The sequence below is a fragment of the Podarcis filfolensis genome, assembly GCF_964270895.1.
Source record: "Podarcis filfolensis genome assembly, chromosome: 15".
Taxonomy (NCBI): Eukaryota; Metazoa; Chordata; class Lepidosauria; order Squamata; family Lacertidae; genus Podarcis; species Podarcis filfolensis.
Window position 1 is genome coordinate 26,778,152 of NC_139618.1, and position 25,664 is coordinate 26,803,815.

The 25,664-nt window shown below is 45.7% G+C and overlaps 1 protein-coding gene across 4 annotated transcripts in view; it reads right to left on the reverse strand.

Annotated features, from left to right (window-relative positions):
* Window positions 1-25,664, reverse strand: part of ZBTB16 (zinc finger and BTB domain containing 16) — a 192,958-nt gene that overhangs the window by 97,388 nt on the left and 69,906 nt on the right. For all 4 annotated transcript variants that reach the window (XM_083588615.1, XM_083588616.1, XM_083588617.1 and 1 more), the window contains exon 3: window positions 10,784-10,881. In XM_083588615.1, coding sequence (XP_083444741.1) covers window positions 10,784-10,881 — 98 coding nt within the window. The remainder of the gene's footprint in view (window positions 1-10,783; window positions 10,882-25,664) is intronic.

Sequence of the window (25,664 nt, forward strand, 5' to 3'; positions counted from 1 at the left end):
TAACAAGCTCACCACTGCCTAACATGGGTATCATCAACAAAAACGGGGAGAGGATAATCAACGGCTGGCAGGAGAAGAAACAACACTCAAATGTGTGGGAGAAGAGAACCTATTAGTCTGGCTGTTGTTGCCAGGCGAGCCTCCCTGGAGTGAGCATTGCATAGACAGGGAGCCATCACCAAAAAGACCTCTTCATTTTTAGGAATTTGCTTTGGGCATGATCCTCTGGAAGTGGAAGTGGGTGGAAAACACCCCTTGAGAGCATTCTGAACAGCAAGCTACACCAGCCCACTCATAAGATGAAAGGAAATCGAAAGGGAGATAGAAGAATCCACACCTGGGGCCCAGTAGGGATTTCCCTTATGCACCTACATGGTTTAAGAGTGGATTAGAGAAACTGTTGGAAGAAGAGGGTGCAGGATTAGCAAGGGCTCTTAGCTGCTATGGCTCAGTGAAGATCTCTTGCTTTCAAGGGACCTGGTTAGCCACTGCACTGCCCCATCTCTTCTGCTTTCCTAAGATTCACTCAGAAATAATCTGGAAGTGTGTTTCTGATTTACCCTCCTGGTTCCCAATCCAACAAATGATTTGTGGTCAGGTTTCCCTAGATGGATCAAGGTGAGGAGCCATCAGACGAGGGTGTTAGCAGAAATATTGTTTCCTCTTTGCATTATTGTCCCCTTTTCCTCCCTTCTCCAACCACATCCCCCCTTCCAGTTCTGCAAAACTGTGTTGCTAAGATCACATTCACTGCCAATCTGATTTGGGGAAGATTTCTTGGCTCTAAAACCATGACGACTGAAACCTAGGGATGAACCCAAACCATCACATTATCCCAAATAAAACTATCAGGTTGCTTCTCCACCGCACACCCAGAATCCTAGTCAAAGCCAGGGTGGATAAAAATCAAACATTTAATTTATATAAAAATCAAAGATTTAATTTTTATATCTATCTATCTATCTATCTATCTATCTATATATCAGATTTTTAAAATTTAAATTGCATTTTTAAAATAAAATGCTTTTGTTGGAAAAATCTTTCTAAAGATAGCTTTCTATTTAAGTTACATTATACTCAAAAGGACATTCATTAGGAAATAAGGATTTGTTTTAAGTTTTTCATGTGTGCTAAAACTCAGGGTCCCCCCCCCCAAATGTTTAACCACATCAGCTAACAAACATGGATACATATGCTATAATGTTATTGTTTTAGTTCAGGGATGTCCAACCAGTAGATTGTGATCTACCGGTAGATCCCCAGCTGATCCTGTTAGATCACGGGATCCTTATCAAGTACAAAAAGTTATGGGGGGAGCTTAGAAACTCTGTGCAACCCTCCCCCCAAAATAGCTCAACAACTCTGGGCAATCCACCCACCCCACGCACTCTCCTCCTCCCTCCAATGACAATGGGTAGACCACTGCCAGTTTTTTTATACTGGGAGTAGATCACAATCTCCTGGGAGTTGGACATGCCTGTTTAGTTAAATAAATTGTTTAAACTGTTATTAAGGAAATTATTTTTTTCCTCCTCCCAATAAAGTACAACAGAAAAGTTGTCCAAATACAAACAGTTAACTTATTAAACCTCACAATAATTTCATAATTATCGGTCTATGTATTTTAATAGTATAACCAAATCTTGTAATTTTGGATATAACTGTAAAAAAAAAAAACACTCTGAAAATTTATTATTCCAAAAATGAAACCTTCCTCTGGTTGTAAATATTAAGATTATACCAGCAAGAATGAGTCTTTCTGCAAATAAATAAATAAATAAAGTAAGTCTTACTAACTAGCGATTTCAATCATGATTACAATCGTGATTTCAATCAATTTGATTTCAATCAAATCCACCCTGGTCAAAGCTGAGCCATTCTTAGGAGCACAGGAAGATGCCTTATATACCATGTCAGGTCCTTGGTCCATCAAGGTCAGTATTGCAGTATTACAGCTGCCCTCCAGGGTTTCATATGGGAGACAAATTCCAGCTGTACCTGGATATGCCATGGGGAAACTGAACCTGTAACCTTCTGCAGCCCACCCCCACCAGGAATCTCATCAACTCTTCTCTCTTTAGGGCTGGTCCATTTGTGGGGGGCTGCATTTCCAGTGGACAGAGACTCAGAGGGCGTTGAGAAGAGGTCCAGAGCAAGGATTTCAGTCCCCCGGCGCACGATACAAAGATACGCACATTTCTGATGGCAGCGCGGCAGCCCTGACCTCCATAGGGCACGCGGGAACAGGGGCTGCCCTGATCAATCCTGTTATTTAATGCGAGGGTTTATCGTTTGCTAATTGATTTTTTAAAATAAAAACCCCCTCTATCATCAGGTATCGCTCGTAAACACTTGATTAGTTAACGCGCATCCAAAGTGAAATTAAAAAACGCCACACACACGCAGCTCTAACTTCAATTAAGCCCGAGGTTTTACAACGATATAGCCAAATACTACAAAACATGTTACGTGCAGGCAGGGGTGGGAAATGGGACAGACAGCAGATAGGGGGGCTGGCTGGTCCACCTAGGGAGTCAATTTCTAATTAAACAAGTTGTGAATTTATCCGAGAGAGAGAGAAAAAGAGAGAGAAAGAAACGGGTTTTAAAAAACAATCCGTTGTTCCAGTGTTAAGAGGAGGCCTTCATTCAGTCAAATCAGTGTAAGCTTATCTGGGGATGGAGGGAAAGCAAAAAGGAGGGTGGGGGCAGAGAAAGTTGGAATAAAACAGGCCAAGGGGGTGCCGGTAGCTTTCATAAACAACAGCCCTGGAATTTAACGCGGTTGTTTTCGAGCACCAGAGCAGCTCCTCCCTCCCTCCCACCCAGGCAGGCAGGAAGGGGGGGAAAAAAACCTTTCATGATGACAAACTTGGCTCGACGCTCACTGTACATACTGTACCCGCAAAGCAGGCAGGCAGCCAGCCAGCTGCTGGCACTGGGCCAAAACGACAACAACAAACAGAGGCAGCGTGCGCCAGAGAGGAGAGGGAGGGAGGGAGGGGAAGGGAAAACACAGCTGAGAGGCAGCAGAGCGCTCTCTCCACACGGGCCGACACCGTGCTGTTCCCACCGCCGGACAGCGCGATGGGACGCTGGGGAATCGCCGGCAGGTTTGGCCAAACCTGGTTTTGCAATCCGGGTATTCGGTGGTTACAGAATATTCACACACAAACACACACACAAACAAACACACACACCATTCTCTCTTGCATGCACGCATGAACACAAAACATGAATTCTGCATATCTTGTTTCCTAACATGATCTATTCAGCCGGCCGGCTGCTTGCATGGACTCAAAGGCTGGATTTGGGGTCTGGTTTCAAGGTGATGAGGGGATGCGGGCGGCGCTGTGGGTTAAACCACAGAGCCTAGGAGTTGCTGATCAGAAGGTTGGCGGTTTGAATCCCCGTGACGGGGTGTGCTCCTGTTGCTCAGTCCCTGCTCCTGCCAACCTAGCAGTTCGAAAGCACGTCAAAGTGCAAGTAGATAAATAGGTACCGCTCCGGCGGGAAGGTAAACAGCGTTTGCATGCACTGCTCTGGTTTGCCAGAAGTGGCTTAGTCATGCTGGCCACATGACCCAGAAGCTGTACACCGGCTCCCTTGGCCAATAAAGCGAGATGAGCGCCGCAACCCCAGAGTCGGCCACGAGTGGACCTAATGGTCAGGGGTCCCTTTACCTTTACCTTTACTTCAAGGTGATGGGGCTAACCTCTAAAGGTCTAAATGTCCCGGGAGTCAAATATCTGAAGCAAGACCCCCTTGCTTGCTGAAAATGTGCAGGGAGTTCCTCCTTGACACTCTGCCACTGGCAGGCACCCATTTGAGGTGAGGCAAGGAAGGGCCTTATGTTCAGTGGCACCTTGTCCCTGGAAACCCCTCCATCCCTGAAGCGTATCTGCCACTGACGCTCATCCCAGCCCATTTCAGTACCAGGTAAAGACCTAGTTATTTGGCTGGGCATTTACTGGATGCTAACCCTTCCATGTGGAAGGAAACTGCCTTGCTCTGCAGTTTTTATCTCCAAGTTTTGAAGTTTTAAGGCTTGAACTGTATTTTTTAACCTGCTATTTTACCTAAATTGTGTACGGTTTGATTGTTTCACCGGTTTGGAGATTTTGGGAACTGTGATTTGCACTGCACCTCACTTTGAGAACTTACAATGAACAGTGCATTTGCAATGTTTCACATAGATAGATAGATGGTAGATTGAAGATAGATAGATAGATAGATAGATAGATGATAGATAGATAGATAGATGATAGATAGATATAGATAGATAGATAGATGATAGATAGATGATAGATAGATAGATAGATAGATAGATAGATAGATGATAGATAGATAGATAGATGATAGATAGATGATAGATTTAGATAGATAGATAGATAGATAGATAGATAGATGATAGATAGATGATAGATAGATAGATAGATGATAGATAGATAGATGATAGATAGATAGATAGATGATAGATGATACATAGATTTGCATTTGTGCTGAAACCATATACTTCCTCTCCATAATTTTTTGGCCCTATAAACAGGATATAAAGGTGAACAGCTACATTCCAGTTATTTTCAGAGGTAGGGCTTAATTTCAGGAGGTGCAAATGTCCCCCAATTAACCTCTCCCCAACACAACTGAAATCCCCCCACAATTTATTGTGGCAACTGATATCCCCCATTCCGAAAAATTTCCCAGGGAACACACGGAGCTTCAGCAACCCTGGCATATTTTGTCACCTGTCAGAATTAACCCACCTGACTCCAGGAAAAACTGAAAGAAGGAACAGACTTTTGCCCACCCTCTTATCACCCTCAAACGTAGGTTGAAAGTTCTTTTTATACCTACAGAGAAGTTTTCGCTGGGTGGAAATGTGGAGCTCTGCTGGAGGGACGAAGCTTCCCTTGGAATATATTCCTATATTTCTAAAATTGGCCTGGCACCGTACCATGCGCTCACCATTAAAAATCTTCCTCACTGGTAGAGCAACTGCCTTGCACACAGAATTCGTTTCAACCCCTGGCTTCCAGTATGTTTCTGAGCACAATTCAAAGTGTTGGTGCTGACCTTTAAAGCCCTAAACAGCCTCAAAGGTCCAGTAGACCTGAAGGAGCATCTCCACCCCCATCATTCTGCCTGGACACTGAGGTCCAGCTCTGAGGGCTTTCTGGCAGTTCCCTCACTGTGAGAAGCAAAGTTACTGGGAACCAGGCAGAGGGCCTTCTCGGTATTGGCACCCAGCCTGTGGAATGCCCTCCCATCAGATGTAAAGGAAACAAACAACTATCTGACTTTTAGAAGACAGCTGAAGGCAGCCCTGTTTAGGAAAGCTTTTAATGTGTGACATTTTAATGTATTTTTAATCTTTGTTGGAAGCTGCCCAGAGTGGCTGGGGAGACCCAGCCAGATGGGCGGGGTACAAATATATTATTATTATTATTATTATTATTATTATTATTATTATTCCTGTAAAGCTGCACAGACCCTCGTCTGAAACCCTGGAGAGCCACTGCTTCTCAGTGGAGAGAGAGCTATATTAGACCAAGGTATCTCCCTTGCTTCCTCTGTTCTAAGGCTGCAGTTTCCCATCATGCTCAGCTTCTGCCCTTTGACAGCAAGGCAATCAACAACTGAGTTGTTTTCAGCACCTTCCGAAACCATTTTTGGTCCATCAAGCCTACCCAGGCATGTAATTTTAGCACAGAATATTGACATGGGAGTTTAATAGTTATAAAGTGTTTTAAAATTACTGGTTTTATTTTATATTTAAAGGGTTGGGTTTTTTTTTTACAAAATGTAACCTGCTTTTAAACTGGTGTTTTAAATGAAGATTTTAGACCGTCTGTTGTGAGCCACTCAAAGGTCTTTTGTTCTAAATTTTGTTAAATAAATACATGCAAATCTCTGTGAACACCCTGCAACTGTTGCTTCCTTCCCATGCATACAGTGAGGACCAGACTGTAAATACTCCAGAAACTAACAACTGGTAAAAGGCGAAAGATTTATACGATCTGAAGAGAAACCAGAGAAACAGAATTGTTGGAACCCAATACTAAGAATTTGTCAAGAATGTACAACTTGCTGTTGAAATGGAATACACAGGATGAGACGGTTAAATCAGCTATGATTAAATGGGCACAAGACATTGGTCATGACATCATGTTTGCTGACTGGGAACAGTTATGGACCACCGGTATAAAGTTTATGGCATGTAATGCCTTAAGAGAGAATATTATGAAAATGATGTATAGGTGGTACATGACCCCAGTCAAGCTTGTAAAAATCTATCATTTGCCCAATAATAAATGCTGGAAATGTAATGAAACTGAAGGTACTTTCTACCACCTTTGGTGGACGTGCCCAAGGATCAAGGTCTTCTGGGAAATGATCTATAATGAAATTAAGAAGGTCTTCAAGTGTATCTTTCATAAGAAACCAGAGGCCTTTCTCCTGGGCATGGTGGGCCAATTGGTGTCAAGGAAAGATAGGACGTTCTTTATGTATGCTACAACAGCAGCAAAAGTTCTTTTAGCAAAGTATTGGAAGACACAAGAACTACCCACGCTGGAAGAGTGGCAGACGAAGGTGATAGACTATATGGGACTGGCTGAGATGACTGGCAGAATCCGCGACCAAGGGAAAGAGACGGTGGAAGAAGATTGGAAGAAATTTAAAGTTTATCTTAAGAACTGTTGTAAAATTAATGAGTGCTAAAATGTCATGGGTAACGTAAAACAGAATCGCAGCGATAAATGATTGGGTAAGAGAAAAAGGATTAAAGAAAGTGAATCATAAGTAATTGAAATTAGGGGTTGCTGAAAAAGTTCAAAACAGGGATGCAGAAAAGGGAGGTATGGGGAAGTCGTTGAAATAAGGCTTAAGAAAAAGAGGTTATGAAATTATACGTGTTTATATGTTTGTTTGTTTGTCTATGTATTGTTAGTTGTAATGTGTTTTAATTCATGTTGGAAAATCAATAAAATTTTATATATATATATATATATATAAACAGAAACTAACAACTGGGACATGGTAGGAGAGCCCTATCTGAGTCCAAGGCTAGTGTCAGGAATCAGCGTAACTGGGCAATCACCAAGGTCCGCACTGCAGCAGTGAGTCCACAGCCAGCCCTTGGAGCCCCCAGGTCTTGCTTCTGCTGCCGTCTCTTGCTGCTATCACCTGTTCACCTATGTCTTCTAAGCAAGCGAGCCAGGGGAGAGATGCAGAGGGTTCACCTTCCCCTTTCTCCCGGGACTGCTGTGTAGCTAGGACTCAAAAATAATAAGGTGAATGAATGCACAGCAGTCGGGGATGAGGAACAAATTTGTGGCGGGCAGGAGGGGTGTCGTTAGCTTTCTGAATTTTAATGAGAAACTACCTAATTTGCACATCTCGAACCAAGAACCAAAACACAGCCATCCTTTGAAATCTACACTTCTCCGAATTTTGCGATGCTGTTTTCCAACCAAAGAACATGTGCAAAAATGTGTATGCGTATTAGAAGAAAGGGGGCATAAAAATGCATTTGTATATGGAAATTGATTGTTTTGGGGGAAATTGCAAAAAAAGTACATTAGTCAAAACTGCATGCAGAAACTGGGGGGGGGGGGGTTAGGATCAAGAAGCTAATGAATTTTCACGATGATTTTTTTTATGTTAAAAGAAGAATGCCTAATGAATGCAGGAATGTGAAATGCTGATTTTAAAATTGGGGGGGGGGGAGGAAAACTGAGAGAAACAGAATCTGACAGATTTCTTTCTCTCTGCACAAAGGCTATGCCAGGGTGTGTGCCTTTGTGTGTGAGGAGGTGACTCCGTTCAGGAAAGGGTCCCAGGTTGGACATCCAAACCTTTGAGCCGCACAATCATCACACCATCAAAATCATGTGAGAGAGACTCCCAGCCAGCCAGCCACAATAGTCAAGGCGGTATGCCGCCGTCACTGAGCATGCTTTGTCCTGATTGGACGGTCCCCCTGCCACTTCAGTTCTCTTGCTTAAATACCACCCCCTTTCTGCAAAGCTTGGGACACATAAGCTACGTAAGGAGCACCATTCCGAGAACTGAGTATGTGGGATGGTTGTACACTGAGTTCCTCCTGCAAGTAAGTTTAGGACTGAATTAACTTTCAGGGTACCAAGCCTACCACTTAGCATTCCAGCCCCTCGATAGCCATTTAATTAAGGAGCCTGCATAATTTGAGCCCAATCGTGAGATTCATTACAGGAAGCGAGTGCCTAATTCTGCAACAGTTTTACTAATGCAACTCCAGTGGTTGCTCGGAGAATGCAGCTTTCGCAACACATACACAGAAATGCAGAACGTATTGGTGGAGACAAAGACGAGTGAAACAGGGGGAGCCATGTCTGTCCATCCTGGAAGGATGGAATAGTAATCAGCCACTTGGGATTCAAAGTCTGCCGCTCCAGGGCTGTGTTTAAGCACCTGCAGTATCAAGGAGCCAAAGAAAACCATTCAGAATGGCAAGACCTGGCTCTGAAGACCTCTGACAAAGTGTAACCGATTGGTTTTAATGGCTGGGAAATCATTGAGAAATTGTAGTTTGTACTCTTCAACAGGGCAAAGTCTGAAGCATGGCTCATGGTCTGAATTGGTATGCATTTAAACCAGCACTGTCCCTAACTCCAATGGCAATCTTTAGAAGTATGTTTCTGGTGTATGGAGAATTCTCAGGAGGGAGGGAGGCCACAGCTTCTAGAGGCCAAGCAGTTGAACTTCTGCACATCCAACTGTCCTTTGTCCTAGCACAATGGCTACCATTAATTGGTAGCCTGTTGTCAAGTGGACACAAGACCACACTATGGACTAGAAAGCTGCTGATTCAGTCTTGTGCTGGCCATGAGCAAGCTTTGCCATTTTTCTCTCAACCAAGCCTGTCTTTGCAATACAGAGATAATACTGGCCTAACTTACAAGTGCCAAAATCCCAGCAGAGCAGGAAAGACTATTTATGTATGTGACCATAGCTGCCCAGATGTTAATGGCCCAGAGATGGAAAGAAGAAAATGTCCCTGCCAGAGAAGAATGGCAGATTAAGTTGATGGAGTATGCCCAAATGGCAAAAATGAATGGAAGAGTCAGAGATCAGGAAGGCCAAAATTTTATTAAGGAATGGGGAAATTACATAATTTATATTCAAAACCATTGTAAACAGCTAAAATCATTACTAGGATTGGAATAACACTTGTAGTTGAATTTTGGATATAATGGAGATGAAAAAGATTATTATAAAAGATGCAGGAGGAAATGGTTAACAAATGGACCCACAAAGGGGAAGAGGGAAGTACAGGAGATTCTTTGGATTCTTGTTTTTATGTTGGTTGTTGGATAATTGATTGTAATTTTTAAACTGCAAAACTATTTTTTAAATAACAACAACAACAACAACAACAACAACAACAATAACAATAATAATAATAATAATAATAATAATAATAATAATAATAATACTGGCCTATCTTACCATGCCACCTGAGTGCTTAATGGGGGTGATATGATAGCCATTTTGAAATATCTGAAGGGCATGTCACTTTGAAGATGGAGCTGTTTTCTGCTGCTCCTGAAGGTAGGATCTGAACCAATGTATTCTGACTAAACATTAGGAAGAACTTCCTGGTGGTGATTGCTGCTTGGCAGGGCAACAGACTACCTAAGAGGCTGGTGGACTCTCTTTCACTGGAGTTTTTTAAATAGAGATTAGATGGCCAGCTGTTTGGGATTCTTCAGCTGTGATTCTTGCACTGCAGAGGATAGGACTTGGGGTACCTTCCAACTCTACAATTCTGTGATTCTATAGTGTTATCTCCATAACCTCGCCACCTCACACTCTTCACCCCCAGAAGCACACAGAGCAAGCTGCAGACACAAAATAATCCATGAAAAATAAGAAAAGCTGTTCCGCTCTTACAAGTCGGGACCTAACTCAGGCTGGTGACCAGGTATGTGAGCTTTTCGTTATCACACAAGCATCCTCAGCAGGCAGACCAGAGCAATATTTCACAGGGATGAAAAGGGAACAAGCTGGGTCACAGGTTAACAGCAAAGAGGGTCAATTGTCAGCAAACAGCTCAGTTTGGTGGCTTTGGAAAACCTTGTTCTACACACACCTGTGATTTGATTCATTCTATGTTCTCCGTGGAACATAGAGTGCTCACTGGAAGGACAGATCCTGAAGCTGAGGCTCCAATACTTTGGCCACCTCATGAGAAGAGAAGACTCCCTGGAAAAGACCCTGATGTTGGGAAAGATGGAGGGCACAAGGAGAAGGGGACGACAGAGGACGAGATGGTTGTTCTTGAAGCTATCAACATGAGTTTGACCAAACTGTGGGAGGCAGTGGAAGACAGAAGTGCCTGGTGTGCTCCATGGGGTCACGAAGAGTTGCACACGACTAAATGACTAAACAATAACAAACAACAAATGTTCTCCATGATGAAGGGATATGTGAAACTGAGAGGATTGCAACCAATTTTAAAATACACATTTCTCCCAACTTTCTCTCTCTTTTGGAACAAGTCCTGCCTCATACACACACACACCAGTCACTATTTATACGGAGGGGGTGACAGAGCATGAAATGCATTGACATCTGTTTTGGTACTAAGTATTCATCTTCTTGTATGCTCTAAACTCAATATGATGGGGATGTTGACAATAGAGTTTCAGCATATTCCAATCCTGATTGAGCTAAAATACCATTAACCTGGAAAGTGGATGGGAGGAAGGAATGCCGCCCCCCCATTTTTCCAAACTTACCTGAATGAGCCAATAAGTGCATCCGGAGCCGCAGGCTGTCAAGGAATCTTTTCCCGCACAATTCACACCCATAAGTCTTCATCCCGCTGTGCAGTTTCCTACAGAAAGGCAAAAGATGGGTGGAAAGTGAGTCCTCTTGGTATGCTCAGAGATTTTGAGTGCCGGGGTGGAAAGAATTTATTTTTAAACATCAGCACTTAACCCATGGGAATGTTTCACAAAATCTACTGTTACTGACAGATTCTCATCAGTTAAGAATCACAGGAAATATATTATATTTAACTGGGAGGGTTAAGCAGGGGAGTTTTTAAACAACCACATAGGCTTGTTGTCGTAAAAAAAGTATTCAAGACTTCTGCTGAAGCATTTATACATACAACCAAATAAGGCTTTAAAAGACATGAGCACGCCCACAGACTACAAAAAAAAACAAACCCACCTCTCATACACCTGGGCTGATGTGACATGTGATAGATGGGTTTTTGTTGTACCCTTGCTCAACCCAGCCTCAATTCTGCAGCTGTAAAATGGGCACTTTTAATGAGTGGAATGGAATAGCCACAGACAGGTTGATGCTATAATTTTAAACATGTTCCCACCCCACGCCCCACCCCCAATCTACTGATTGGCCACCTCTCATGGTGGCTAGTAGGGTGTGTGTGTGTGTGTGTGTGTGTGTATATATATATATATATATATATATATATATATATATATATATAGTGGAAACAACTGGTGAGAAGAAACAGCAATATATGAGTTAAGGAAGGGCAGAAATGCCAACAGAATGATTGGAAGCAGGGAGGGTGGGGGACGAAGGGGAAAAGGTACTTAATCAACATCCTGGGAGATTTATTTTCCTGCTTCAATCTCTACCCCTAACCCAGGGCTGTGAATCTAGACACTTCCCAAGACAGGTGATGAAAGGCACCCATCCATGGCCTTTCTGGTTGGGAGCGTGTACTGTCTCTTTTATAAAACAGCTACTCATCGAAGAGTGAACCAGTGAAGTTCTTGAGCCATTAGTCTCGTGGCCCAAAGGATATTTAGCAGGCTGAACTATATATGTCAAGATGGGGCAGTAGCAGGATTGATCCCAAGAAGACAGAGGAGGAAATAGTTGCCCAACTTCTATCGGTTTTAAATTCCCATCACTGAAATTCGTCTACATCCCTATGACAAAGACACATGAAGCAAACAGCCACCCAATCACTGCTAAGCTACAGACTGCATGGAGTATCACCCCCCTGTCAATCAAATCTCTTCCCCAAATAGGCTCAAAGGGGCATGAACTATGAGAAAAGCAGCTGCCTAGGGGCACATCCCAGACACTCGATGGGGGTGCAAAGCAAAGCAGGTGAGAGGTGTGCTTTAGATAGGGGGTGTGGTCTAGAGAGAGTCCCAAGGGCAGATTTGGGAGGTCACCAGGCCTGGGGTTCCTCAGCCCTGCACTAAAAGCCCCACACAGTTTTTTCTCCACATTTTAACAGTGGAGAGGGTCACTACAACCAGAAGGCGGGGAATGTTGCCACGGAATAACACTGCCTAAATGTAAATGCGCTTCGCAGCATGCAGCAGTGGAAGGAAGACTGAACCAGTTTAGCTGCATAGTGCAGAATATAATGGGGGGCACAACCTGATCCCACATTTTTGCACCGGGGGGATTAACCGCTTCAAACCAAGATGGTTTTGACCCTGAAATGGATTGATCAGTCTTCTGCATATAAAACAATCAAATAGGTTGAAGCTCCTTGATGGCCCATCCACTGCCAATAGGTGTGCAAGTTAAATGCTAAAATGCTCAGGTTTAAGCAGCCCTCAGCTGAAATACCCTCACACTCACCTGCAAAATTTGCCCCTCTGTTCACAGGTGGCAAAACTAGGAGACACAGTTGTCCATCTCCAAAAAGTTTTCTGCAACCTTTTTGCACCCTCCCTTTGGTGGCAATGGAAGTGCCTCATTTAATTTCCCTCACTCCCACTTCTTTGCACTTATACTTGCTACTTCCAGTGGCAATGGTGGTGCCTTCCAGAAGCCATAATGCAGTGTGATTCGAAGAGTGCCCCAGGGAGAGGGAGAGAATGGAAGCCTGCTCTTGGTTTTCCCCTACTTTGGCAGGCCAGAGACCTCTCGGTGCAAGGGAGACCTCCAGTGCTACTGGCTGCCACAGCTCACAGTTTCCCCAGCCACTCTGGGCGGCTCCCAATCGAGTGTTAAAACAATACAGCATTAAATATTAAAAACTTCCCTAAACAGGGCTGCCTTCAGATGTCTTTTAAAGATAAGATAGCTGCTTATTTCCTTCACATCTGAAGGGAGGGCGTTCCACAGGGTGGGCACCACTACCGAGAAGGCCCTCTGTCTGGTTCCCTGTAACCTCACTTCTTGCAATGAGGGAACCGCCAGAAGGCCCTCGGCACTGGATCTCAGTGTCTGGGCTGAACAATGGGGGTGGAGACACTCCTTCAGGTATACAGGTCCGAGGATCTAAACTACCTCACTTTTGAACCCCTGTGCCCCATTTTGGCAGGATACCAGGTAGAGAATTCCATCAGAAATGGGAATAGCAGCAGAAATTGCCACAATTTGCATGGTCGTCTGAAGGCAGGAATGGAAAACACACAAGGAAATATGAGCATCTTGTTGAGTTTGCAAATCTTCCATAAATAATTACATTATTTTCTGCATTGTTTCTGATGTTTCCCTTCCATTGAAATCAATTACACACAGGCAACTCCCATTTTAGCTGTGACCGATATGTGCCTGATTGCACACACACGCACAGGACCAAACCTGGAAATGACCCAGAAACTTCATAAAACGTCACCAAAACGTCACTAAAAGGGTGGAACAGGGATGGAGCGGGGGCGGAATAGGGTGTTTGCAGGCTTTTCCAATGGATTCTGATTTCACACAATTTCACATAAGTGCACAATGACCCGAAACACAACCCCCACACAAACGGGGCGTTGCCTGTTGTCAGGGAACTGTCATCTGAGACGAAGGAGGTGAAAGGGCTCATGGAGGGTGAGAGAGACCACTCAGCGGAGGAGGGGACCAGCAGGGGGAGAAGTGGAGTTCCAAGGGAAAGTGAGTCGGAGGGAGAGCTCAGAGATACTTCAAGCGAGAACAGTGGGGGGGTTTCAGGACCTCCCGTAGGAACACCCACTCCTCGGCGGAAACTGTCACGCCGAGAGTCCAGAAGACGTGTTTCCGTTAAGGAGCTTTTATGCTGGAAGAAGTTCCGTAAACGCCCACTGTCCGATTCAACGAGCGATTGATGGAGCCACGCTTAAGGAGCTCCATCACAGACAGAGGTTTGGGAACTTAGCCAAACTCTGAGGGATCAGGATTTTACGCACAAGCAGCTCATCATCCCATCACAGCAATCGGACAGTCCCTGAAAGCAGCTTGTGCAGAGAGGCATCATGAGTGACCCAGCCGGAGCCGGAGGAGCAGGAGGAGCTGGAGAAGGTCCAACTCTGGAAGAAAGGTACAGAATGTTGGAACTCCAGCTAGCAATGCAAACGGCGAGGCTAGAAGAAAGGAGGGCGCAGGATGCAGAAAAGGCAAAAGGCGCTACACTAGCAAGAAAGATGCCAGGAATGGTGCAGAAGTTTGGGGGGGACCCCAGGAACTACCAAGCCTTTAGGACAGAGATGCAGTATGCTCTTGAACTGCAGTTTAATGACTTTCCCGATGAGGCATCGCGAGTGGCGTTTGTGATTGGCCATCTCAAAGGAGGGGCGAGAGACTGGGTCAGGCCCCTGATGGCAGGGAATAGTGACATGCTGAAGGACGCGAGGAAGTTTTTTCGCGCCATGGATTTGATGTTTTCCAGCGAGATTGAACAGGGACTGGTACGCAGACAATTGATGGCTTGCAAACAGGGGAGCCGATCGGTTCGTGAGTACTGGACTGAGTTTACAATGTTGATACATAGATTGGGGTGGGACCTATCGGCGGAACCCATTCAAATGCTATTTGAAGAGGGGCTTTCTTCGGCGGTGAAAGACGAACTTTCCCGGGCGCCCAGGGCGGAGTCTATGGACCAGCTGACCAAATCAGCGCTGACCATTGGAGCGCGCCAGGAGGCAAGAGCCTTGGAGAAGCGGGAGGGGAAAGGAGAGCGTTGGAGGGATTTCCGCATTCCAGAGATTCCAGAGCCAAGTTTCCCGCCCGGAGAGCCGATGGAAGTTGGAACAGCGCGCGCGCGCGCAGTTTCAAATCCCAGTGAAGGGAGGAAGAAGGAGGGAAAGAGCGCCAAGAAATGTTACCTCTGCCAGCAGCCAGGTCACTTTGCCAGAGTCTGCCCGCAAAGAAAGGAATGGCAAGGGATGGCGGGGGCTGTTGGGGGAAAGGAGGAGGAAGTCCAGGAGCCAGTAAAAGCCAACGCCTGTCTGCCTCTGTCAGGGCACTGCAGACAGGCCAAGGAGCAGTAAAAGTGCCCACTCCGGAACCTCCAAGACCAGCCCTAGTAATAGAGGTGTTGCTAGAGCTGGCAAACGGATACCCACTAAAGACCAAGGCGCTGTTAGACTCAGGCAGCTCCTGTAATTTTATGAGCAAGGAGTTTGCAGCGGAACACCAGATACAGACACTCCCTTTAAGCAACCCCCTGCAGGTCACCACGATCGATGGGAGGGAGCTGTTGGGGGGAGAAGTTAGCCTACAGACCGTCCCAATGGTTATGAGGGTGGCAAGGCACACCGAAAGGATAGCGTTCAATGTAGCCACCCTGGGAGGGGCGCCAGTCATTTTGGGAATGAGCTGGCTAGCGTTGCATGACCCGCTAGTGGGCTGGCATCAGAGAGTGGTGTCCTTTGGGTCAGGACATTGCCTGGAACACTGCAAAGAGGGAAAGGTGCCAGAAGGGGCAAAAGCCTCCATAGCAGGGACGGAAGTGGCGAACAAAGGGAAGGTGCCCAAACAATACGCTGACCTGAGCAAGGTCTTCAGCGAAAGGGAAGCAGATAAACTACCACCGCATAGAGACTTTGACTGCCAGATTAATCTGGTCCCTGGGGCCCAGCTACCCGTGGGCAAGCTGTACGCCATGTCAGACAGGGAAATGCAGGAGTTGAGGGAGTTTATTGACAAAAACCTGAAGAGAGGTTTCATCAGAGAGTCCAGAGCGGTGGGGGGCAGTCCAGTGTTTTTTGTGGACAAAAAAAACACGGATAAACCGAGATTGGTCGTGGACTACCGGGCCCTGAATGCCGTGTCAGAACCAGTGACTTTCCCCATGCCCAGGATTGATGACATTTTGACCAGGGTGAGGAAGGGAAAGATATTCACGAAACTGGACTTGAGAGGAGCGTACAACCTGATACGAATAAAGAAGGGGGATGAATGGAAGACAACGATGTTCACCCCCCTAGGGGCTTTCGAATATCTCGTTATGCCATTCGGATTGCAATCAGGCTCCGCCTGTTTTCAATCGCTCATGAACCATGTACTGGGACCTTTGCTCTACAAGAATTGCGTGGCATTCCTCGATGACGTGCTGATATATTCGGAGAATGAGGAGCAGCATGTGAAGGATGTCAGGGAAGTGCTGAGCCAGCTGCAAGCAAACCAGTTGTGGGTGAAATTGGAGAAGTGTCAGTTCCACACCAAGGAGGTGGAATTCCTGGGGTACCGCTTATCAGACAAGGGATTAGCCATGGATCCAGGCAAGGTCCAGGCGGTGCTGGAATGGAAGACACCGAAAACCAAAAAAGATGTGCAAAGGTTCTTAGGGTTTGGGAACTTTTACCGTAAATTCATCAAGAACTTTGCCCACTTAACGGCTCCCATCACGGACTGTCTAAGCAGCAAGAAGAAATTCGTTTGGACGGCAGAGGCGGAGCACGCTTTTGAGGAATTGAAAAAGGCATTCGCTTCGGAAGAACAGCTCCTGCATGTGGATTTACAAAAACCCATGAGAGTGGAAACTGATGCCTCAGACCGGGCGGTGGGGGCAGTGTTGCTTCAGCCAGGGAGCAATAAGTCGGAATGGAGACCGTGTGCCTTCTTTTCGCGTAAGCTGAACAAATCCGAGAGGAACTACACGGTATATGACCGAGAACTACTCGCCATTCACGAAGCGTTCCGGAGATGGAGACACTTACTAATTGGCGCACAGCATAAGGTGCAAGTGTGTACGGACCACAAGAATTTGGAGTATTGGAGAACAGCACGAGTGCTCAACCAACGACAAGTGAGATGGGCCCAGGAGTTCTCCAAATTCCATTTTGAAATCTGCTACGTGCCAGGTCCAGAAAACATCAGAGCGGACGCTCTCTCTCGCAAACCTGAATATTTGGAGGGGGAGGGAGCGCCAGAAGAGAGACATATTATCCCAGAGGACCACTGGGTGTGTGGTGCGGCCTGGGTGGGGCAAAGAGAACTGGTAGAGGGGACGGTAAATGATGAGTACGCCCAGGATAAGCTCAGAGGTTTAAGGAGAGAGGGAGAAGACCCCGGAGGTTTTGAAGAAAGAAACGGGGCATTGTATTACAAAGGGGCACTATATATACCCGAAGGGGAATTGAGGGGGAGAGTACTCAAACAGTTGCACGACAATCCCACAGCGGGGCATTTTGGGCAACACAAGACCATGTGGTTGGTGACCAGGGAGTTTTGGTGGCCCAAGGTGAGGGAGGATGTACGGGAGTATGTGAGAAGGTGTGACCAATGCCAGAGAGCCAAAGGAGAAAGGCGGGCACCAGCGGGTTTATTAGAACCGTTACCCACACCAGAACGACCGTGGGAGGCGGTGTCGATAGATTTTATGACTGATCTGCCCAAATCCCAGGGGAAAACCGCCATACTAGTCGTAGTAGACCAGTTAACTAAGATGGGTCACTTTGTAGCTTGCTCACATGCAGTCACGGCGGAAGAGACAGCGAAATTGTTTGTAGAACATATTTTTAGGCTGCATGGCGCCCCCTTGAGGCTGGTGTCCGACAGAGGGAAACAGTTCACGTCCAGATTCTGGAGGAAGCTTATGAGCTTGTTGCACGTAGAGGTCAACTTTTCGACTGCCAGGCACCCTGAGACCAATGGGCAGGCGGAGAGGGCAAACGGTATCCTTCAACAATACCTGAGGTGCTATGTCAATGACAGAGAAAACGATTGGGTCGAAAAGTTGGCACTAGCGGAATTTGCTTACAATAATGCAGAGAATGTGTCCACCGGGATGAGCCCATTTTTGGCTAATTATGGGTGCCACCCCAGGGCGTTTCCAGGGGAAGGAGGAGAGAGATGGAGTGTTCCGGCCGCTGAACTTTTTGTAGAAGAAATGGAAGCGATCCATCGTCAACTCCAACACAACTTAGAAAGGGCCAAAGAAGAATATAAGAGGCAGGCAGACAAGAGCAGAAGGGAAGGTGAAACAATTAGGGTGGGGAGTCGGGTCTGGCTATCAACCCAAGGGTTGCCGTACAAGGGGGGTTGCAAGAAATTGAGACCCAAAAGATTGGGACCATTTGAGGTCATCCAACAGATCAACCCAGTGGCTTTCAGACTCCGGTTACCGAACCACATGAAAATGCACCCAGTATTCCACAGGTCATTACTGTCACCATACCGGGGGGAAGGTGAAGGGGTATCCACACGGGGGCCAGCCATAGAAGAAAGGGAAAGCCGCAACTATGTGGCGGAAATCATCGACTCCAGGTGGAAGGGGAATCAGGTGGAGTATTTGGTCGCGTGGGAAGGGGAACCAGAGTCAGAAAACACCTGGGTGAAGGCAGAGGAGGTCCATGACGAGGTCTTGATCGAAACGTTCCACCAAAGGTTCCCCAGGAAACCTCAGCCAGTAGCGAGGTTCCGAAGGGAGTACTTTGGCACCACCGACGATGAGGAGGAACTGGAGGGATTCAGGGAATCGGAGTTGGAAGGAGGTACCGACTCCGAGGAGGAGGAGTACTTGGAAACCGGGAACAGCAAAAGGTGGAGGGAAGTGTTCGAAACTTCGGAAGATGAGGGAGGTTCCTTCAGGGGTTTTGCTCCCTCGCCTCCCGCGGAGGAGGGGAGGGAAGGGGGTGAAGGGGGCCCTGGAGGGGAGGTGGATGTCAGGGAACTGTCATCTGAGACGAAGGAGGTGAAAGGGCTCATGGAGGGTGAGAGAGACCACTCAGCGGAGGAGGGGACCAGCAGGGGGAGAAGTGGAGTTCCAAGGGAAAGTGAGTCGGAGGGAGAGCTCAGAGATACTTCAAGCGAGAACAGTGGGGGGGTTTCAGGACCTCCCGTAGGAACACCCACTCCTCGGCGGAAACTGTCACGCCGAGAGTCCAGAAGACGTGTTTCCGTTAAGGAGCTTTTATGCTGGAAGAAGTTCCGTAAACGCCCACTGTCCGATTCAACGAGCGATTGATGGAGCCACGCTTAAGGAGCTCCATCACAGACAGAGGTTTGGGAACTTAGCCAAACTCTGAGGGATCAGGATTTTACGCACAAGCAGCTCATCATCCCATCACACCTGTAATTAATTATTTTTGTTTTAACCCTGATGGAGTTAGTGAGACAAATAACACAGTCTTTTGTTGAAGCCAAATTGTGGTGGAACGGAAACAGCGCTGATTGCAACAATGTCAGGGTGGACAGAAATCGCTGCCTCCTTACACTGGGACTAGGCGCAAGCACATCATTTTGGAGAAGACACAGCATCGCGCCACCTTTTCAGAGCCGCATGAGAGCCCACGAGGGCCGAATGTGCTGTTCTGAAGAGCCGCTTTCCATACCGAAGGACACATGAGTGTTAGAAGAGAACCACAATCCCAGTAGAGTGTTTGCAGGCTCCTCTTCCTTGCTCCCTCCCACTGCCCCAAGCAAGGCATTTGAACAGGGTGTCAGAAATGACAAAAGAACGCATTAATCTTACTACACCCAACAGCTCACCTACAGATCTACATGGCAATCAAACTCAGTGTCCCAACCCTTCCATTGGTTACATAACCGAGTCTTTGTTTTTTAGTTTTTTAAAAAAATAACAGTGCTTTGGCTTTCGGCAAGTCATTTATTTGAAATATCTCTATCAACAAATTTCAGCAGGAACAAAAGTTTTCCATTTGGCACCTGCTTATAGCATGATGTTATCGTAGCCAATCTCATACAGTCTCTTTCAGCAAGGTCTTTAAAGCACTTTATCTCTCAGGCTCCTGGTAGCGAAATATGATTGAAATGTTCTATTTATGCTCAGTGGATTAAGGCTATTTTATTGCCACACACATAAAAAAAAAAAGGAAAACCCTTGCAGATGTAAGCAAGGTATTATAGCCATCCACGCTGTTAAGATCTGAAAGAGAAAGATCAATAGACAAGTCGACCATTTTCACTAAAGTTGTGCTTTTAAGAAAGAAGGAATGGAGGGGGTGAGAGACCCACGAAAACACATTCAAAGTATGTGGGTATTGATTCCCAATTATACACTCCCAAAACGGCACAGTCCAGAAAAATGATCTGCACTTTTTAATATTCGACATCTGACTGACATCATAAATTCCTAATCTCTTGTGCATCCTGAATAAGTAAATAAACGTCCCTCTAAGCAAAGTAAAGCCACAACGTGGTGCAGAAGGGATTACGGAGGGAGACACACACCGTGGAAATATCCTTCTGCTTCAAGAGAAACCAAGTGATCCTCCTGGGGAGGTTTGTGCCACAGGTTAATACGAATGCACAGGTGAAGACAATTCTGCTGGACTGGTGCTGAACAGGCTGACACAAATAAATCAGCCCCAAACTAGCAAGCCACCCATCTACAAGCTTTGCCTGCCATTGTTCTAGCAGTTGGAAATTTGGGAGTCTTTTTCCTAAACAGCACAGCAGATTGCTATAGCTTGCACATGTCCCACTCTTAAAGGGGGAGAGTCAGAAAGGTATGTTTTTATGAAGCCCATCATACATGTATATTTATCAAGCAAAGCTCTAGGAGTAATACTATTAATCATTTAAGACTCCAACTTCTTATAACCCTTCATATCAAAGTCAACCAATGGGGAAGGGCCATAGAATCAGGGGAAGAACATATGCTTTGCATGCAGAAGGTACTGGGTTCAACTGGCATCATCTCCAGGTACACCTGGGGGGATGTACCCTGGAGAGCTGCTGCCAGTCAGTGTAGACAATACTGAGCTAGGTGGACCAATGGTCTGACTCAGCATAAGGCCATATGGTAACTGAAGATGGTTGAGGCTTCTACTGAATTTCGGTATGCTGGTTTTGTGAATGTGATCCCATGTGACCAGACTGTGCACAGCTGAGCATATCCTGGGTCAAGGGGGCCATGCTAGAAAACAGCTACTGACTTATCGAACCATTCAGAGAGTCCACACAAAAAAAGAGCCAAGTCATGTGAGCTAAGTGGTCTTCATTCAGGTTCTGAATACTGTCACCAACCACCTCCTACAGTGGCCTCTATCTTCCCTCAACTGCCACCACAGGGGCAGAGGGGAGGGGAGAAGAAGCAGTAATATTGATATCCATTCTACTGTAACATTATATATATCACAAGAAGATCAAACCTATCCATTCCTAAGGAAATCAGCCCTGAGTGCTCACTGGAAGGACAGATCCTGAAGCTGAGGCTCCAATACTTTGGCCACCTCATGAAAAGAGAAGACTCCCTGGAAAAGACCCTGATGCTGGGAAAGATGGAGGACGCAAGGAGAAGGGGATGACAGAGGACGAGATGGTTGGACAGTGTTCTTGGACCAAACTGCAGGAGGCAGTGGTGACAGGAGTGCCTGGCGTGCTCTGGTCCATGGGGTCATGAAGAGTTGGACACGACTAAACAACTAAATAATAACAACAACAACAACAACCCACAGCTTTAGTTCCACCTGAAATATAATTGTGAAGCGGGAGGCAATGCCTACAGTTGAATACATCAGTGATACATCCTTTTTCTATGCAGGTGCCAATTGTATGCAGAAGGTCTCAGGTATGAAACCTAGAATCTCTTCTCACAGGTAGAAGGGCTGGGAAAGTCTTCTACCTGAGACCACAGAAACCAGCTGCCAAGATACAAAGCCAATACCGTAGGCCTTGTTTGCCAAGGCGACAAACCTGGACTAGGAACAACCCAGGAACCTAGTCCTTCAAGTAGCTAAAAATTGGACAGTGGTGCTCATGAAAGTTCGCCTTTCCTCACTCTCCCTGTGGAGCCAATGCCAATGAATTTGTGGTGGACTGTTGGCTTCAAGGAACTGGATGGACTTTACTTCAACACTGGGAATATTTAAGTACCCCAAAGCCCCAATCATAGACGGTGGCTGGAGATCTTGCAGAGACAACCTACTCAGGAGAGAAGTTATCTCCGAACAACAAGCATGAAGCTCTTTAAACTATTGAGGAAGACCGGGGTTTGTGGGGGGAGAGAATTGCTGCACTCCTGCCTTCCGCAAAGGCCACTGGAAAGAACAAACAATCAGACGCTGGACTGGAAAGCAGGGGGCCTCTCGCAAGCAGTAGGTAATTAAAAAGGCCTGTAAAATCTCCTGCACAAAAAAAAAGCAGCACTTCAAAGAGACCGTAATTCCAGCACTGACCAGTCAGGACTGTGTGGTGTAAAAATTATGAGTTTTCCCAATGGGGTGCTTTGTGTGAAAAGGCAAAGGGGATTGGTGGCAAGTGATTCGGCACCACTCGGGGAGAATTTTATGTTTGTGTGTGTACAAAGGGTGTGCGCGGGCATTTGTCAACGCAAGCCGAATCCACCCGCACACAGGAACAGCAGGGGGGCCGGAGAGGAGAAAGGCTCACACACAAGGCCACACTGCTCACTCGGGCCTTTGTTCCAGCCAAGCCAGAGCAACTGCTGCTGCTTGGGCGCTGCTGCAGAAGCAGTTGTTAACCCAGGACGGGGGGACATTGAACGTAAGGGCAGCCTGGCTAGGTCAGGCCTACAGAGGCTTCCACATGGAGTGGCTAACCTCCTGGAAACCCGCAAGCAGGACTGAAAAGCAACACACATTTTTCACTCCCCAAAGGCATATGCCACCACCCCAAGGCAGATTTCTCATATATCTCATATAACCATAGAGTTGGAAGGGACCCTGAGGATCACCTAGTCCAACTCCCTACAATGCAGGAATTTGCAGAGGTCCCTTGCGGGGATCGAACCCGTAACCTCAGCGTTATCAGCACCACGCTCTAAACAACTGAGCTATGCAGCAGGCATGGGAATCTAACTTCCATGGACTTCTTTAGGAATGGAAGAAACTTCCACCTTCAATTACTCTGATGTGATGTTCTTTTCACCAATATATGCATTTGGGGGCACATTTTCACCTAATACACTCACTTTTGTACACATTTTTCAGGGGGTGGGAGACCTGTCCATTTCTGAAGCAACCACCAATACATTTCATTAAGTGACCTGAAGTTCTAGCATTACACAAGAGGGTCACTGGTGATGAGACACCTGCTTTGCCTGCAGAAAGTTCCATCCCTGGCAGAATCTCCAAATAGGGATGGGGATGTCCCCTGTCTGAAACTGTACCAAATTGATGCCAGTCAGTGTGGACAATCCAGAGCTTAGAGGGACAGATGGTCTGACGCAGTATAAGTCAGATTCTCATGTTCCTAACTTAAAAAAGAAAACAGGGGTTGACAACTTCTGGAGTAGCTTTCCTGGGTTTCACGTAGGAGACAATCCCAGTCCGACCTGGAGATGTCAGAAATTGAACCTGGAAACCAACTGCATGTTAAGCAGATGCTCTTCCAGTGAGCTTTGGTCCTTCTTAAATTCCAAATAAAAATACTACTACTATATAATGTCCCTCTTAAAATGGGGGGGGGGAGAGAGAGAGAGAGAGAAGAGAAAGAGAAAAGGGGATCACTGGGGATACTCCTGAAATTCTTGAAATTCCAGACTTTAATGAAGAGGGTTTATAGATACAGTGGTACCTTGGGTTACATACATTTCAGGTTACATACGCTTCAGGTTACAGACTCCGCTAACCCAGAAATAGTACCTCGGATTAAGAACTTTGCTTAAGGATGAGAACAGAAATTGTGCTCCAGCAGCGCAGCGGCAGCAGGAGGCCCATTAGCTAAAGTGGTGCTTCAGGTTAAGAACAGTTTCAGGTTAAGAACAGACCTCAGGAACGAATTAAGTACTTAACCCGAGGTACCACTGTATAACCTTTTTTCTCTCCTTTGGATAATTTATGCTGCATTTGTTCTTAGAACCTGTTGCATGTACTATGGACAATGCAGATTATGAATGCAACTATACAAAGGTCACTTCCCCACGGCCACCTGTTTGCAAGCCAGAGTCAAAGCATTCTCTATTTTTGCTTGAGACAAACCCCCAAAGCAAAACATTTCCCATCCAGTAAGTGTCAGAGTCACGGGCAATTTCTAAGACGAGCCAACTTTGTCCATCACAGGGGAAGTGTGAGCTCTTGCTGCCCTCTCAATCCTGTGTCAGAATAGCGGTGGCTTTCCCCATTTGTGCAAAAATGTGTTTATTTACATATTTATGAGCCAAACTTTTATAGGAAATGTAGCAAGGCAGTGTACAACATGAACATTAATACTACAACAACAGCAGCAGCAGCAGCACTGTTGCTAAAAGCATCAAGGGAACGTCAATAAAAGTGGCTGGTTACAAAAAGTGGTCTGTCTGAATGCTCCAGTTTTTGAAAGATATCTGATGCAAATCTTTGGTGAAGTTCCCAGTTTAGAAGTGTCCCCAGTTTGCTGCTGGCCTTTAAAACCAAAATTCCTTGCATCAGTGAAACAAACTGAGAATAGCTGACTATGCAGGCCCCAAGATATCAGAAGGTAGCACCTCAGAATTTTCAGTGTTGTGCAATAGATGTTGGTGGCACCTGGAAAGCTAAAATCACCCCTGACCGGCCTTTCTCGGTTCCTGGCCTATTACTTTGGCCAGTGAAAATTGGACATTCATTTGTCCCACTTTATTGACCTTTCTTTCCAAGGAGATATACCAACCATCCCGTTTTCTTTGGTGTTTCTTTTCTCTTAGGGATGGGTGAATTTCTGGGGGTTTTTTTGTTTTCTCCTTTTCCCACTCTTGAGTTCTCCACATTTCCACATAATTTTGTACATTATTATTGTTTTTAAGTCCTCATGAAAATTCCATCAGCATTTTGGGGAAAATTTCTCTCTTAATATACACATTTCTGTATGCAATTTTACCGAATACACACATTTTTCCAAACCAGATTTCCCCTAATATTTACATTTCCCCCCTAATAAACTGCATCCTGTATGTTATTTTCAATAATATATGCAATTTAATGCACAGATCCCCCTAGTATGTGCCTTATTGTACAACACTTGGCTGCAGAGCTGCAATGCAAAATTGGAACAGTGCAAAATTCAATGGATGTTCACATTTCGGGTTCGCATAGTGTTTCCTAAAAGTTTGAATTAGTTAGATTGGTCGTTACATGTGAACTGAGTCAAATTTCTCCTCCCATCTCTGTTTTCTGTACACTGCCCTGTGGGGCCCTTGTTAAGGGTTGAAAGCCAGTTTGTAAAACTAGTTTTTATTTTTATAAATGCATACAATGGGTGACAACTTTTAACCCACTGTAAACCAAACAGTACTTGTTTGCAGCCCAATACCCTAAACTCTCCGGCTTTTTTTTTTAAGCCGCACATAAAAACACCTTTTATAGTATATTTATTTAACAAGCTCCCCCTCCGACCCCCCCTCCTTTCTCCCCTTTTCTTGTTTAATGAGGAAGAAAAGGGTGCTTTGCTCCGAAGGGGGAAGGGCATAAAACTCTGAGTTGGCATTCAGAAGGGCCTGAGAGTTTGCACAAAGATTCTCTTCCTTTAGGCAGACTCGGCAAAACCAAAAGAAGTACAGATTTTAGGACATTTGATTTTTTTTTTATTTTAAACGAAAGTATG